Source organism: Rhinatrema bivittatum, chromosome 8, assembly GCF_901001135.1.
Source record: "Rhinatrema bivittatum chromosome 8, aRhiBiv1.1, whole genome shotgun sequence".
In the NCBI taxonomy this organism is placed as follows: domain Eukaryota; kingdom Metazoa; phylum Chordata; class Amphibia; order Gymnophiona; family Rhinatrematidae; genus Rhinatrema; species Rhinatrema bivittatum.
This window is the reverse complement of record NC_042622.1, coordinates 68,735,206-68,749,670: the sequence shown is the minus strand read 5'-3', so window position 1 is coordinate 68,749,670 and position 14,465 is coordinate 68,735,206. Positions and strand designations below refer to the sequence as shown.

Genomic DNA, 14,465 nt, shown 5'->3' with positions numbered 1-14,465 from the left:
CATATCAATGCAAGCAAAGGAGTAAAAAGGACCAGTAGGAGCTGAAAGAATTTATTTTTGAATAACGTGGGGCCAATATAATAACAGTAAGCTAGAAATACCCATCTATATAAATAAAAATGTTAAATAGTTTGTACAAAATCGCTGATCTCAGAAACCACTGCACCGATTGCTTTCAAATTTGGACACAACCTTCCTTTCGCATACGGGAAGGTTCTGTACTTACCTTACTGATATGTCACACCTGTGACAGGTAAAAAAGGTTCAAACATTTTTTCCTGAAAACAGCGACATCTGCTGGACGTAAGCGCCATCTGTTACACCTTACACAAACACACGCTACACTAATCCTTTCGCCATTCAGGGTCCATGTTTCCTTTCCTTTTTCACACATTTGCCCACTTTTTTCACCACAACAGTGGGGGGGAAATGTATGGCCGTCTTATACAGCGAAGATAACAATTTCCTTTACAGTTAAGAAACACCCACCACCCTCCTCACACATGCCAAATTATTTTACTTCCCACACCCTCCGAACACACACAAAACCTGATAAAAGTCCTGGCTACTCCAGCGGGGGGCCAGGAGCGGTCCGGGACACATCTCCTGGACTACGGCGGTCGGCTGCCAGCAATCAAAACGGCGCTGACGGCCCTTTCCCTTACTATGCCACTCGGGGACACCAATGGCAGCGGTAGCCCATGTGACATAGTAAGGGCAAAGGCCCGTCTGTGCCATTTTCAGGACTGGCAGCCGGTGGCCCTTTGCCCTTACTATGTCACAGGACCGACCGCTGCCATTGCTGGACCCCAGTGACATAGTAAGGGCAAAGGGCCATCGGAGCCATTTTCATTGCTGGCAGCCGACGGCACAATGCCATTACATCACTCCCAGACAGCTCCTGAACGCCCACTCCACCAACAGAGATTTGTATCAGGTCTCGGGGGGTCTGGAGGGTGGGGGGTTGTACTGATTTAATTGCAAACATCTTGGGGAGGGGTCACGATGAGGGGGATGTTTCATTCATTCGGCAACTGTTGGGGATGGCAGGAGGGTGGGTAACTATTTCACTGGGCTGGGGGGGGCAGGAGGGTTCACACACAAACAAAGACAAAAGTTGCATGATCTGGGGAAGGCTCCGAAATAGCCATCCCCAGACCGCAAAACAAAATGGGGAGTAAAAAATTGGTTAGCCACTCCCCTACTTTACTACTTAACACACACAGACGCCCAGGGACAGACCACATTTAGCACCAACTATTTTCATTTTTTTTCTTTTCACATTCTGCATCCTGGGTGCGTCTTATGATCTGGGGCGTCTTAGCTAGGAAAAAATACATTACTTTCATTTGCATTTCACTCTCTTGGGACATTGCGGTCCCATTCACCTCGGTCATTTAACAGACCATTCAGCCATCTGCTTTACTTCAGACAAATAATGCCTCACCAAAGATCAAACTTTATGAAGCAGTTAATTATCCCACAGAATTTTTGAATTCACTCGACCTCCCAGGCATGCCACCTCACATACTACAATTGAAAATCGGCGTACCAATTATCATGTTACGAAATATCAACCAGCCAACGCTTTGCAACGGCACACGACTTGCTGTCAAAAATTTGGTGAGCAACGTCATAGAAGCAACAATCTTGACAGAACCTTTCAAAGGTGAAGATGATCTCATTCCTCGCATCCCTATCATTCCAACAGATCTGCCATTTCAATTTAAGAGATTGCAATTCCCAATTCGAATGGCGTTTGCAATAACCATCAACAAAGCTCAAGGACAATCTTTACAACTCTGCGGTTTAGATCTAGAAACCAATTGCTTCTCACATGGACAATTATATGTTGCGTGTTCAAGAGTTGGCAAACCTGACAATCTCTATATCTGCAAAAACAATGGAACAATTAAAAATATTGTATACCCACAAGCATTGCGAAATTAAACATATTACAGCCATGCACTTTCTCTTTTCTTTCTTTTCCACTTAACCAGGCTCTGCCACAGCAACGCGTGGCCGGGTACAGCTAGTAAGAACATAAGAAATTGCCATACTGGGTCAGACCAAGGGTCCATCAAGCTCAGCATCCTGTTTCCAACAGTGGCCAAACCAGGCTACAAGTACCTGGCAAGTACCCAAACACTAAGTAGATCCCATGCACTGATGCTAATAATAGCAGTAACTATACCCTAAGTCAACTTGATTAATAGCAGTTAATGGACTTCTCCTCCAAGAACTTATCCAAACCTTTTTTAAACCTAGCTACACTAACTGTACTAACCACATCCTCTGGCAACAAATTCCAGAGTTTAACTGTGCGCTGAGTGAAAAAGAATTTTCTCTGATTAGTTTTAAAATGTGCTACTTGTTAACTTCGTGGAGAGCCCCCTAGTCTTTCTATTATCCAAAAAAGTAAATAACAGATTCACATCTACCCATCCTAGACCTCTCATGATTTTAAAGACCTCTATCATATCCCCCTTCAGCTGTCTCTTCTCCAAGCTGAACTGCCCTAACTTCTTTAGTTTTTCCTCATAAGGGACCTGTTCCATCCCCTTTATCATTTTGGTTGTCCTTCTCTGTAGCTTCTCCAGTGCAACTATATCTTTTTTTGAAATGCAGTGACCAGAACTGTGCACAGTACTCAAGACGTGGTCTTACTATGGAGAGATACAGAGGCATTATGACATTTTCTGTTTAATTCACCATTCCCTTCCTAATAATTCCTAACATTCTGTTTGCTTTTTTGACTGCCGCAGCACACTCAGCCGACGATGTCAATGTATTATCCACTATGATGCCTAGATCTTTTTTCTGGGTGTAACTCCTAATACGGAACCTAACATCATGTAACTACAGCACTAGTTATTTGTACTTATATGCAACACCTTGCACTTATCCACATTAAATTTCATCTGCCATTGGATGCCCAATCTTCCAGTCTTGCAAGATCCTCCTGCAATTTATTGTAATCTGCTTGTGATTTAACTACTCTGAATAATTTTGAATCATTTACAAATTTGATAACCTCACTCATCATATTCCTTTCCAGATCATTATATATATATATATATATATATATATATATATTGAAAAGCACTGGTCCCTGAGGCACTCCACTGTTTACCCTTTTCCACTGAGAAAATTGACCATTTAATCCTACTCTGTTTCCTGTCTTTTAACCAGTTTGTAATCCATGAAAGGACATCACCTTCTATCCTGTGACTTTTTAGTTTTCTTAGAAGCCTCTCATGAGGGACTTTGTCAAATGCCTTCTGAAAATCCAAATACATCTACCGGTTCACCTTAATCCACGTTTATTAACCCATTCAAAAAAATAAAGCAGATGTGTACGGCAAGACTTTTCTTGGGTAAGTCCATGTTGACTGTGTTCCATTAAACCATGTCTTTCTATATGATCTGTGATTTTGATCTTTGGAATAATTTCCATTTTTTTCCTGGCACTGAAGTCAGGCTCACTGGTCTATAGTTTCCTGGATCACCCCTGAAGCCCTTTATTTTTTTAATTTTTTTTTTAAACATTGGGGTTACATTGGCCACCCTCCAGTCTTCAGGTACAATGGATGATTTTAATGATAGGTTACAAATTTTAACTAATAGATCTGAAATTTCATTTTTTAGTTCCTTCAGAATCCTGGGATGCATACCATCCGATCCAGGTGATTTGCTACTCTTTAGTTTGTCAATCTGGCCTTCTACATCATCTTATAGGTTCAGAGTGATTTGGTTCAGTTCGTCTGACTCATCACTCTTGAAAACCATCTCCTGAACCGGTATCTCACCAAAATCCTCATTAGTAAACACAGAAGCAAAGAATTCATTTAGACTTTCTGCAATGGCCTTATCTTCCCTAAGAGCCCCTTTAACCCCTAGGTCATCTAATGGTCTAACCAACTCCCTCACAGGTTTCTTGCTTCAGATATATTTATAAAAGTTTTTATTATGAGTTTTTGCCTCTAAGGCCAACCTCATTTGAAATTCTCTCTTAGCCTGCCTTATCAATGTTTTATAGTTAACTTGACAATGCTTACGCTGTTTCCTATTTTCTTCAGATGAATCCTTCTTCAAATTTTTGAAGGATTGGAGAAATTACTTACCCGATAATTTCATTTTCCTTAGTGTAGATAGATGGACTCAGCATCCCGCCCACGGCTGCAGACAAACACGGAAACCTTGGGTGACAATCCCAGAGAGCAAGACAAACACTGGTAAGCCAAGCTTCCCTCTAATTAAGACACTCATACCTACCGGGTGTTGGCGTTTCTCGGTTGAGTGCACTGGCGGTCTCCAGCTATAACCACATCAACCAGTTCAAGTTAATCACGTTAACCAAATTATTCAAGTTATTCAGTCACACATATATCCACAATTGCTTTTTGAAGAGAATACTGAAGAGCAGAGCTTCCTGCAGGGGTATATGTACTAGGGCTGATGTCAGATTGAAATCTGACTCAGTCTCCATCTGCTATCAGGAGCACACTATATCCAAAGGCCCTGAGTCCATCTGTCTACACTAAGGAAAACAAAATTATCAGGTAAGTAATTTCTCCATTAATAATTTTAGCTTTTTGGGTCATGATTCAACTTGACTCGTTAGCTCATATCTACAGCATGGTGTGTTGGATTGGCGTTAATGATTTTACTCTGAAATTATATTTATCCTCTTACCGAAGTTCATTTTGCTAAGGAAATATATGTGCAGCTGTGTGTGCCTGAACTGTCTCATCGGGAGCATGCGGAAGGACTGCATTTAAATTGAATAAATGGTGTTGCGGCCTGGACAAGGGCATCGATCCTTTTGGATTGCGGTTCCCGTCTGTGACTGAAGAAGTTGGGAACTTGGGCGTTGGACCAGGTTTGCCAGGAGGTCCATGGCTGGTGTTCCCCAGCAGTTTACTATCAACTGGAAGGCTGAGGCCGACAGCCTCCATTCCCCTGGGTCTAGACTGTCTCTGCTGAGGTAATCCGCAGTGATGTCTTTTCCCACGATGTGGGTGGCTGAGATCTCTTGTAGTTTTGATTCCGCCCACGCCATTAGAGGATCTATTTCCAGGGACACCTGTTGGCTTATGGTTCCTCCCTGGCGGTTGATGTAGGCAACTGTTGTGGCATTGTCCGACATGACTCTGACCAATTCGCCCCGGAGTCTGTGACTGAACCATAGGCAGGCTAGCCTGTCTGCCTGTGCTTCCAGTCGGTTGATGTTCCATCCCGACTCTTCCTTGTCCCATTGCCCCGGGCAGTCAGTTCCTGGCAGTGGGCTCCCCACCCTCGGAGGCTTGCATCCATGGTGAGCAGGATCCAGGTCTGCGGGGACAGCCTTACTCCCTTGCTCAGATGGTCTTCTTGTAGCCACCATTGTAGCTGGGTTCGAACTTCCTCCGGGAGCTGGAGGTGAATGGAGTAGTTCTGGGACATCGGATTCCATCGTGACAGTAGGGAACACTGTTAGGGGGGGGGGGGGGGGGTGTCGCATGTGAGCTCTTGCCTATGGAACCACTTCCAGTATGGATGTCATGAGAACGAGGACTTGAAGGTAGTCCCACACCTTGGGGCGAAGACTGCTTAAACAGGTTTCGCAATTGGTTCATCAGTTTTGTTCTCCTTGTAGGAGTCAGAATGACCTTGTCTTGTCTGCTGTCGAATCGGACTCCCAGGTACTCCACAGATTGGGAGGGCTGCAGACAGCACTTATTTCTGTTGACAACCCACCCGAGGTTCTCCAGTAGAGTTTTGACTCTGGTGGTCGCCTGATGACTTTTCTCTGGTGATTTTGCCCTGATCAGCCAATCGTCCAGAGATGGGTGTACGAGGATTCCTTCTTTCCTCAGTGTCGCCGCCACTACAACCATGATTTTGGTGAACGTTAGGGGTGCTGTGGCTAGCCCAAAGGGTAGTACCCGGAACTGGCAGTGGTGGTCCAGGATCGCGAAGCGTAAAAAAACGCTGATGCTCGTGATGGACCAGGATGTGAAGGTAGGCTTCTGGCGGATCCAGGGATGTGAGAAATTCTCCCGGCTGTATCGCCCTTATGACCGAGGGTAGGGTTTCCATGCGGAAGCGAGGTACCCTCAGGTAGCAGTTGAAGGTCTTGAGGTCCAGGATGGGCCGGAATGAACCCTCTTTCTTGGGAACGATAAAATAGATGCAATAGTGCCCAGTATTTTGTTGATGCGTGGGCACCGGCGTCATGGCCTTTAAGTCTAGCAATTTAGTCAATGTGGTTTCCACTGCTGTCCTCTTGGGTCGTGGCAGGGAGATTTCACAAATTTGTCCGGAGGAATGTTGTGGAAGTCCAGATAATATCCCTCTCGAATGATGGTTAGGACCCACTTGTCTGAAGTTATCTCGACCCATCTTTGGTAGAATAAGGCAAGTCTACCCCCTATGGCTTCTGCCTGTGGATGGGTCGGCTGATCTTCATTGCGGGGTGCGGCTGAGGCCTGGACCCGCGCCGGCTCCCTTTTGCTGTGTTTGTTCCGAAAGGACTGGCCTCTGCCTGTGGGGTGAGATGCTTGATATGTACTTTTGTACGGTTTGAAGCACTGTGATTCCCTTCCCTTAGATATTCGGGGGGAGGGGCACTGGCTTCTCTTGTTCTTGTCCTCCTCCAGTAGCCACGGTACTGGGGATTCGACCCATTTGTCGGCTAACTTTTCCAGTTCACTTCCGAACAGGAGGGTTCCCTTAAAGGGCATTCCCTTAAATCTTGTCTTGGACGTTGCGTCGGCTGACCAGCTTCGGAGCCAGAGTTGCCTTCTGGCTATTACAACGGACGAAACACCTCTGGCTGCGGTGCGCACCAAGTCGGGAGGTTGTGCTTCGATGGGTGTGGTGGCGTTCCTGGTCTTTGATAAGCAGGCGCGTGTCACCACGGCACAGCAGGCCGCGATCTGTAGTGACATAGCTGATACATCGAATGACTGTTTGAGGATGGATTCCAGACGTCTGTTCTGGGCATCTTTGAGTGCCACTCCTCCCTCGACTGGGATGGTAGTGCGCTTTGAGACCGCACAGACCAGGGCATCCACTTTGGGGAATGCCAGGAAATCTTTGGCAGCGGAGTCCAGGGGGTATAGGGCTACCAGGGTCCATCCCCCCCACCTTGCACATGGCCTCCGAAGCCTCCCATTCCAGGTCAATCAGCTGTTGAACGGCTTGCAGCAAAGGGAAATGGCGGGAGGCCTGACAGAGTCCCTCGAGGAGGGGGTTCGTCTTTGGTTCCCCTGTGGCACTCGTGCCCGAGATAGCGAGCTCTTTCAAGCTGTGAGCCACGAGGTCTGATAATTCGTCTTTGGCGAAAACCGCCTCATGGTTCGGTAAGGTTCTGTTCCTGGGGGAATTTCCCCTTCCTCCAGGGAGTCTTGATCCTTGTCAGAGGTGTCAGAGTTCCCAATGTTGGGGCTTTTGGGCGGGAGAGGTACTTCTCTGGGTTTAGAGGGTCCCGGGATGTCAGGGTCCTCTGGGGGAGGTTGTGGCTGTGACATTGGAGGTGCTAGTTGCATGTGGACAAAGGTATGTAGGCCTTTGGAGAATTCTAACCAGGAGAAAGATGCTGGGTCCAAATTGAGAGGCGCTGCATCCCCAGTGAGCCCCGATTGAAGGAGGCTCCCGCTGGGGATAGAGAGGTCTGGTGTACTGTCGGTGGATCCGGATCCCAGTATTGGCTGAGGAGCACCTTGACCTGGTTCACCCGGGGCCTCCTCGCATTGTAGACACAGAGCCGTGGCCTCTTCGTGCTGCGCAGCTCTTATGTGACATGCTGGGCAGAGGAACTAAGCCTTGAGCTTCTTGTCCGGTGGCGCCATGGCTTGTGTGTGTAGAATTGCAGAAACCCCCGGGTTGTACGTTCAAGTGTACGCTGGGAGGCTTAGTTATGTGCTCCGGCCGCGAAGTTGTGCGTGTAGGTCAGATCCGCGTGCCACTGTGCGCACAGATTTAACTTATGCGCCCGGCACCATTGAGCGTGTGGCTGTGCACCCGGCACCCTCACGTGCATCACTGTGCGCACAGCACTTATGTGCGCACTGTTTTGCGCACAAGTGATTTGTGCGCCCGGCTTGCCTCTGCGTGCCGCATCCGTTGCCTGGGGCTAAGTCCACGCCGGGAACCGGCTGCCGAACAGAGGCCTACCTCTGAGGGATTGCTGAAATCATCTCAGGAATTCTCAACTGGGGGAGGGACCCGTAAGTATCACCGTAGGAGAGTGGGGCTTGTCTGTAGAGGTAAGATTTGTTCTTTATTTTAGATTTCTTTGGTTAGAATACTCTAATGCTGTGCAAGCGTGTATAAAGTCCCGAACTGCTATGGAGACGGAGAAATACTGAAGAGCAGAGCTTCCTGCAGGGGTATATGTACGAGGGCTGACGTCAGATTGAAATCTGACTCCGTCTCCAACTGCTATCAGGAGCACAGTATACCCATTGGTCCCGAGTCCATCTGCTACACGCTAGGAAAAGTTGTTTTGGCTATAATAGACTCTTTCACCTCACCTTTTAACCATGCCAGTAATCATTTTGCCTTCCTTCTACCTTTCTTAATACCCCGTGCATGTCTACAACATTTTTTCAATTGCACCTATTTTAGTGTGGGTTTTTCCCGCAACTTTCTACATACTGGATTTTATGTGGGTATTGGCACGTGTATTTGGTCTTGCATACATTTAATTTACATGCCGTCCCCTTATTACAGTCCATGGAGGCCCCTGCTTTTGCCGGGTATGCTAAAAAAATATATGCACAGAAATTGTGTGTCAATTTACATCGGACCCTAGGTAACACTGTTTAGTTACCTTTCTAGTTCGAAATTTTTTTCCTGTCCAACTTAAATTTTCCCGGTTGAAAGTTAAGCCTGTTATTTCTGGCCCTTTTCCATTGGAGATAGAAGACATGATGGTTTTATTCTAATACCTTGTATGTATTTTACTACTACTGCTTCTATCTTCACTCCCCTGAGCTAAATAAGTCCAACTCCTGCAACCTTTCTTCATAAGTCATATTACCAAGAATACAGAATTTTTGTTGCACTCCAATGAACACTGTGCAGAATCCCTACATCTTTCTTCAAAGTTTGTTACTCAAAAACTAGACACAGTATTCCAATAGCAATCTTGCCAATGCTGAATACAATGGGATGATTCCTTCATTTTTTTCTTGTTAATATATTCCAGTACGGTGTTATTACAAGAAAAATTAATACTACATAGCTAACTCATGTTCATGGTTTGGTCTACTATAAGCCACAAACCATGCAACCTTTACCTGCAGTACCACTGCCTCATCAATAATTCCATTTTATATTTATGTATTTGATGTTTTCTTCATAAGTATAGTATCTTGCATTTGTCCTTTCTGAATTTCATCTTATTTCCGACCTTTTCTAAAATTTTTCAAGATGAGTTTGAATTCTAACACTGACATCTCCTCCCCATTTCGTATCATCTGCAAATTCTGTGTGCCATCATTCATGTTGTGGTTAATTAATATATTCAAACATTTGAATTAAAATGTGTAAAATGCCTTGCTTCATGCAAATCTAATTAAATATAAATTTAGTGATGCTGGAAGAATTTTTTTTTGAAGCTTGTGAGAAAGGCTAGTTCAGATTCCCAAGGTCATGGAGAAAGATCCCTCCACCTAACACCTCTGCAGTTCATTCTGCTGGTGAGTCCAGACTAACGCTGTCTGTGTGATATACATATATTAAATGGAAGACAGGATTTTAAAGGTGACTGGACAAAGGACTACTGATTCCATAAAGACTTTTGAGCACCCTCTAAATCAAGAAGCAGTATTCTGTTATACATTAAGCACTCAAAATGGAAACTACAGTAAAATTTGAAAATTATAATGTATATACATATGTATGTATATGTACATATATACAAACAATTAATACAAAATAAAATTCAATGTTCAAATTAAAAATATTATATACTCCAATGGAATCGCACAGAATGCTGCAGCTTTGTAACATTTTTTAACCATTAGCCACAACCATGATTAAAATCATTTGGATTTAAAGAGATTATCCCCATCAGCCCAGATTCTTTCTACCACAGTGCATCAAGTATCAGATTTGAGTACCATATGTGGGTAATCTTTCACACCCTTTTTTCTTAAAGACTGCAACTCCTAGAGAAGGAAAAAAATTAATTTGCTACTGAACATTTCACAAATATGACAAATGGAATGAAACAGTATTAACAGGATTAATTTTTTTAAATGTTCAAACATCCTTTTTGCTATAGTTTTTGAAATAGAAAACACTTCCTTAAGCACTGTAGAAAGTGATCTAGTTCTATGGAATCCAGCAATTTGGAAAATTCCAGGATGGATAAATATCCAAGAATTAAAAACTAAAAAAAAAAAAAAAAAAAAAATCAGAATTTTTGTATTAATATTTTTAAACATAAAATGGTTTAAAAGAAAATCTGCATTAAATATAACATGTTTTAAGGTACAAAAAGATGTAATTTTAAAATTTTAAACAAAAGCAGAGGGGCTTAATTGAAGTGCCTTTCAAAAATCTTGAGTTAAAGGTTTTTGTCCTCTATGAAGAGTCAAAGAAATACATTATAAAATTTTACCCTCCAAAAGGAAATGATTAACAGGCCACAAGAGATCTCAGACTGCACTGAATCTGACTTTGGGTATAACAACCTGGAAAATAAAGTCATGGAAGGCCTTAGGCAGAACCCAGCTGTAACGCAAGATGACCCCCATCATTCTTGTGATTAAACCATGAGCCCAGCTACTTGGTCTCATGTTCCATAAAACAGCTTCTCCTTACTGGGAGTGCTGTTCAGCTCAGGACTCTACATTGCAGCTCACAGAAAGCCATTAACTTGTCCAGATGCTACCAACCTTAGTTTCTGGATGTTCTATAGCCACTTCAAGCAAACATCTTAAAAATGTTGCATCCTTGCACTTGTACACAAACAGAAATACAAATAACTCATTTGCATGGTGGCAGCAACCAATGAGAATGTGTCCATGTATATGGATATACTATAAAATACATACCAATCAAGGTATAAATGGATATATTTATTAAAATCAATTATTTAAAATCAAGGCATTCTGCTTGATTTTAATCAATCCATCTGGAATTTTACTCGGATCTTTCCATATATGAAGGACAAATAATTCAGACACTTGACGTAAAACCACTACCCATCAGGAAATGGCACCTGAAGTCTACAATCATCTACTGCATATAATAAATACATTAACTGGGTAAGTCTGCTAACTTTAGATAGTTTAAATACCCAGAACTGTAACCTGCAAGGTAGTGGGTGCCGAGAACAAGGACCTCTCATTCTCTGCCTGTGGAAAACCACTCTAGCCTGCCCCAGATGTCACTCATGTTGGCAGAATATTAACCAATTATTCAGTGGAAGCTCTGAACCATGTACTGAGTTTCCTGAAACCGTAAAAATGCAGATCTTATTGAGATAACTTGGGCTTCATTTTCTTTTACTATTAAGGGAAAGATTGGAGCTGGAACAATTTTAGAATGAAAGAAAGAATTTCCCATTTTTATAGAAAGAGAAGGTAATGGGAAGAATGGAAAGATATGTATATGCGAAGTTACCCAACATCAGTGGAGCTGCTTCTGCCCCAAACATCAAGCTCTAAGCATAAAAACTGCAAGCCCCTACTCTCAACCAAACTAAGCATTTTTAACTCTTCCCTGAAGCAAAAGGCTTGTTAAATGCTAACAGCAGTTGCATTTGTTCAGAAGAAAATGTGATTCTTTGTAGGTTACAATATCCTTTATTGAACCACCATTAAAACAATTTAAAAATATTTCTGCTTTTCTTTTTTTCTTAATTGCATTTTTTGCCCAGCAATTTCTTCCTGCTGGGCTTCCACCTCAATCAGAGGTGGAAGCCCAGCAGGCTGTGTCATGATGAGCCTTCATTTACAACTATATGGGGGCTTTCCACTTAGTTTAATAATCTTCCATGACCCCCACCTAGCCTCATTATTGCAGTGACCGTCCTTGGCAAGGGGGTACAGATCAGAGTTTCTTCTAGAGAGTGGCATTACATACCCTAAGTATGACCACTAGGTATCACTGCTGAGAGATGGCATTCTCAACCCCCCATGGGGGGGTTGAGAATGCCAACAGCTCTGGCCAACTCAAGAAATGGAAAATCTATCCAAGAATCCAACCCATGTCTTTTGTACTGCCACTGTTTGAGCTGGCTCTAGCCATATCTGAAGACAAGGCCCATGTGACTGTGAAAGGTCTCATCATCTTTGAAGAACTCCTATGCTGATCCAATAAGAGATACCATAACTGATATAGAATCCACCCAGAAGTAAAAGTGATACAAACTGGTGGTAGAAAGCAACCACAGGACCCATCTCATCTATCTAGTATCCCTTCCTACTCTATTACCACACACCAGGGGCATGTAAATCTAGTCCTACAGTGCTGTGCACTGGTCTGGCCTACAGAATATCCATAATAAATCATGATAAGCTATAACAATACATACTTGATCCAACAAGTTAATTTTCCTATTTTTGTTGCCCTGAGCACCAGATCTCTTTGTGTCCTCAAGGACTAAATTTGCACGCCCCTACTACATAACTACTTTAACTTCTAGCTTTCTCCTCACTTCACCAAGAATCTTTAACAAGAAGACTATAGATACGACAGTAAATCCAGGACTGGCTCAGCCTGCCCCTTTTTTGACAAAGAGCCATATTATCAGCCAATTTTAGTCTTTGCTTCCTGAATTCCATTCCAACTAAACCCTTGTTTTATTGCAAAATCTAAGTCACCCCTTCCAAAAACAGTGACTTGCTAATAAATCCCTCAATCCCTTGTATTTCTAACTAACCGCTCCTAGTCACTTTCGATAGCACCATGGCCTTCCAAACTATTTTTGACCCTTTGTGAGGTTAGTACAGAGTCAAAATGCCATACAGTTTACAACTGTAATTAAATTTGTATTCTACATAAAACATGTTTAAAATGCTGGATAGATATGGTCTCTAGGGTGTAAATGTTGAGTCACAAGACTTCTTCCTCTGCTGGCTACACATCACAAACAACAGGAATGAGAGCAGAGCTCAAACTTTTATGATATCACTTTGAAAGCTCCTAGTAAGGACACAATTTCTAGCACTAACCAAAAGTGCAGATCTTCACTAGTCCAGACATTTACCTAGGAATGCATCCACAAGACAACTGATTCCGCGCATGGCCCGGAAGAAGATCTGAGGAAGCTGTTTAAGGCAGGGATACTGGTTCAACTCCTGGGTCATTCCACTCACATTCAGAAACTGCTCTTGAAATTTGGGGGTTGAGCTTATGATTGCTGGGTTACTTAAATCCACAGGATTACTATAAAAAAAAAAAGAGAAATTTTCAAGAATGTTAAAATTGCTAGGAATTTCACAGAACACTACAGAGTATACACTGAGAAAGAGATAAAACACAAATAAGTTGACCTGCTAATTGACGCATCTATGAATTTAACAGTAACTAATTGGCATTTTCTCTAATTTTGGCAGACACGCTTTTCTCCAAGGTGGTGTATACAGGCTGGCTATATATTGTAGTACGAGTGCATTCAGCAGAAGAAATGGTTACTGTGGATTGCTGGAAGTGCTGACATGTTGGTCCAGAGCAAATGAAAAGCAGGAAGAAACAGAATTAGACAGAGTCCATCAAATTCAGATGAAAGGAAATAAAAAGTAGACAGGGATGTTTGACCAGTGGTAGTAAGGTGAATCAGATGAGAAAAGGAGACAATAAGTAGGAAATCAGACAAAAAAAAAACATGAACACAAGAAGGACAATAAAAAGAGCTTAAGGATCAGAGGGACAGAGAGCCAGAAAAAATACTGAGTGAGGTATATACGTATCAGAAAACTTGGAAGAACTGAGTTTAAATAATTGCTTTCACCCACCACAGACCTCCAACTCTAATTTAAAAAAAAAAAAAAAAAAAGGAAAGAAAGAAGAGGCATTCTTAAAGAGATTAAAAACAGTATTTCAAAACAGCCAAATGAGGTGTTTTCAATGTTCCCTTTAAAAGTGAAAATCACTATGAGAAAAAAAAATAATCGGTTAGTTTTAATGTTTCCTGGGATCCCAAGCCAGAAATTTGGAGTCTCATCACCAACTATAAATGATTGGCTGAGCAGGATGTTTGCACTCTATCAGGAGAGAATTGTAGAAAAGGTTTTCCCCACTTAGAAATATTCAGCTCTATAAGATGGCACAGGAGTGCAATCAAAAAGCAGATTCTCACCCTGCTTCAACCAGAAGCACTGCCTTTTATTTTTAACTCCCAAGGACTTGTGCTGGCGATACAGTTCACTGCTCGGTCTGACTTCCTGATTGGGCTATGAGGCTGTTTTCTTATGGAATGTAAATAAACCTATCTGCAGGCCTGCAAGGCACTTGGAAAGTTG

General features: G+C 42.8%; 1 protein-coding gene across 6 annotated transcripts in view; it reads right to left on the bottom strand.

The window, feature by feature from the left end:
* RALGAPB (Ral GTPase activating protein non-catalytic beta subunit) overlaps positions 1–14,465 on the bottom strand; it is a 392,859-nt gene that overhangs the window by 356,396 nt on the left and 21,998 nt on the right. For 3 of the 6 annotated variants that reach the window (XM_029614592.1, XM_029614594.1, XM_029614595.1), the window contains exons 7-8: positions 13,211–13,389; positions 10,113–10,160 (exon numbers count right to left, since the gene is read on the bottom strand). In XM_029614592.1, the coding sequence (XP_029470452.1) occupies positions 10,113–10,160; positions 13,211–13,389 (227 nt within the window). The remainder of the gene's footprint in view (positions 1–10,112; positions 10,161–13,210; positions 13,390–14,465) is intronic. The other 3 variants (XM_029614596.1, XM_029614597.1, XM_029614598.1) reach the window with 1 other exon arrangement.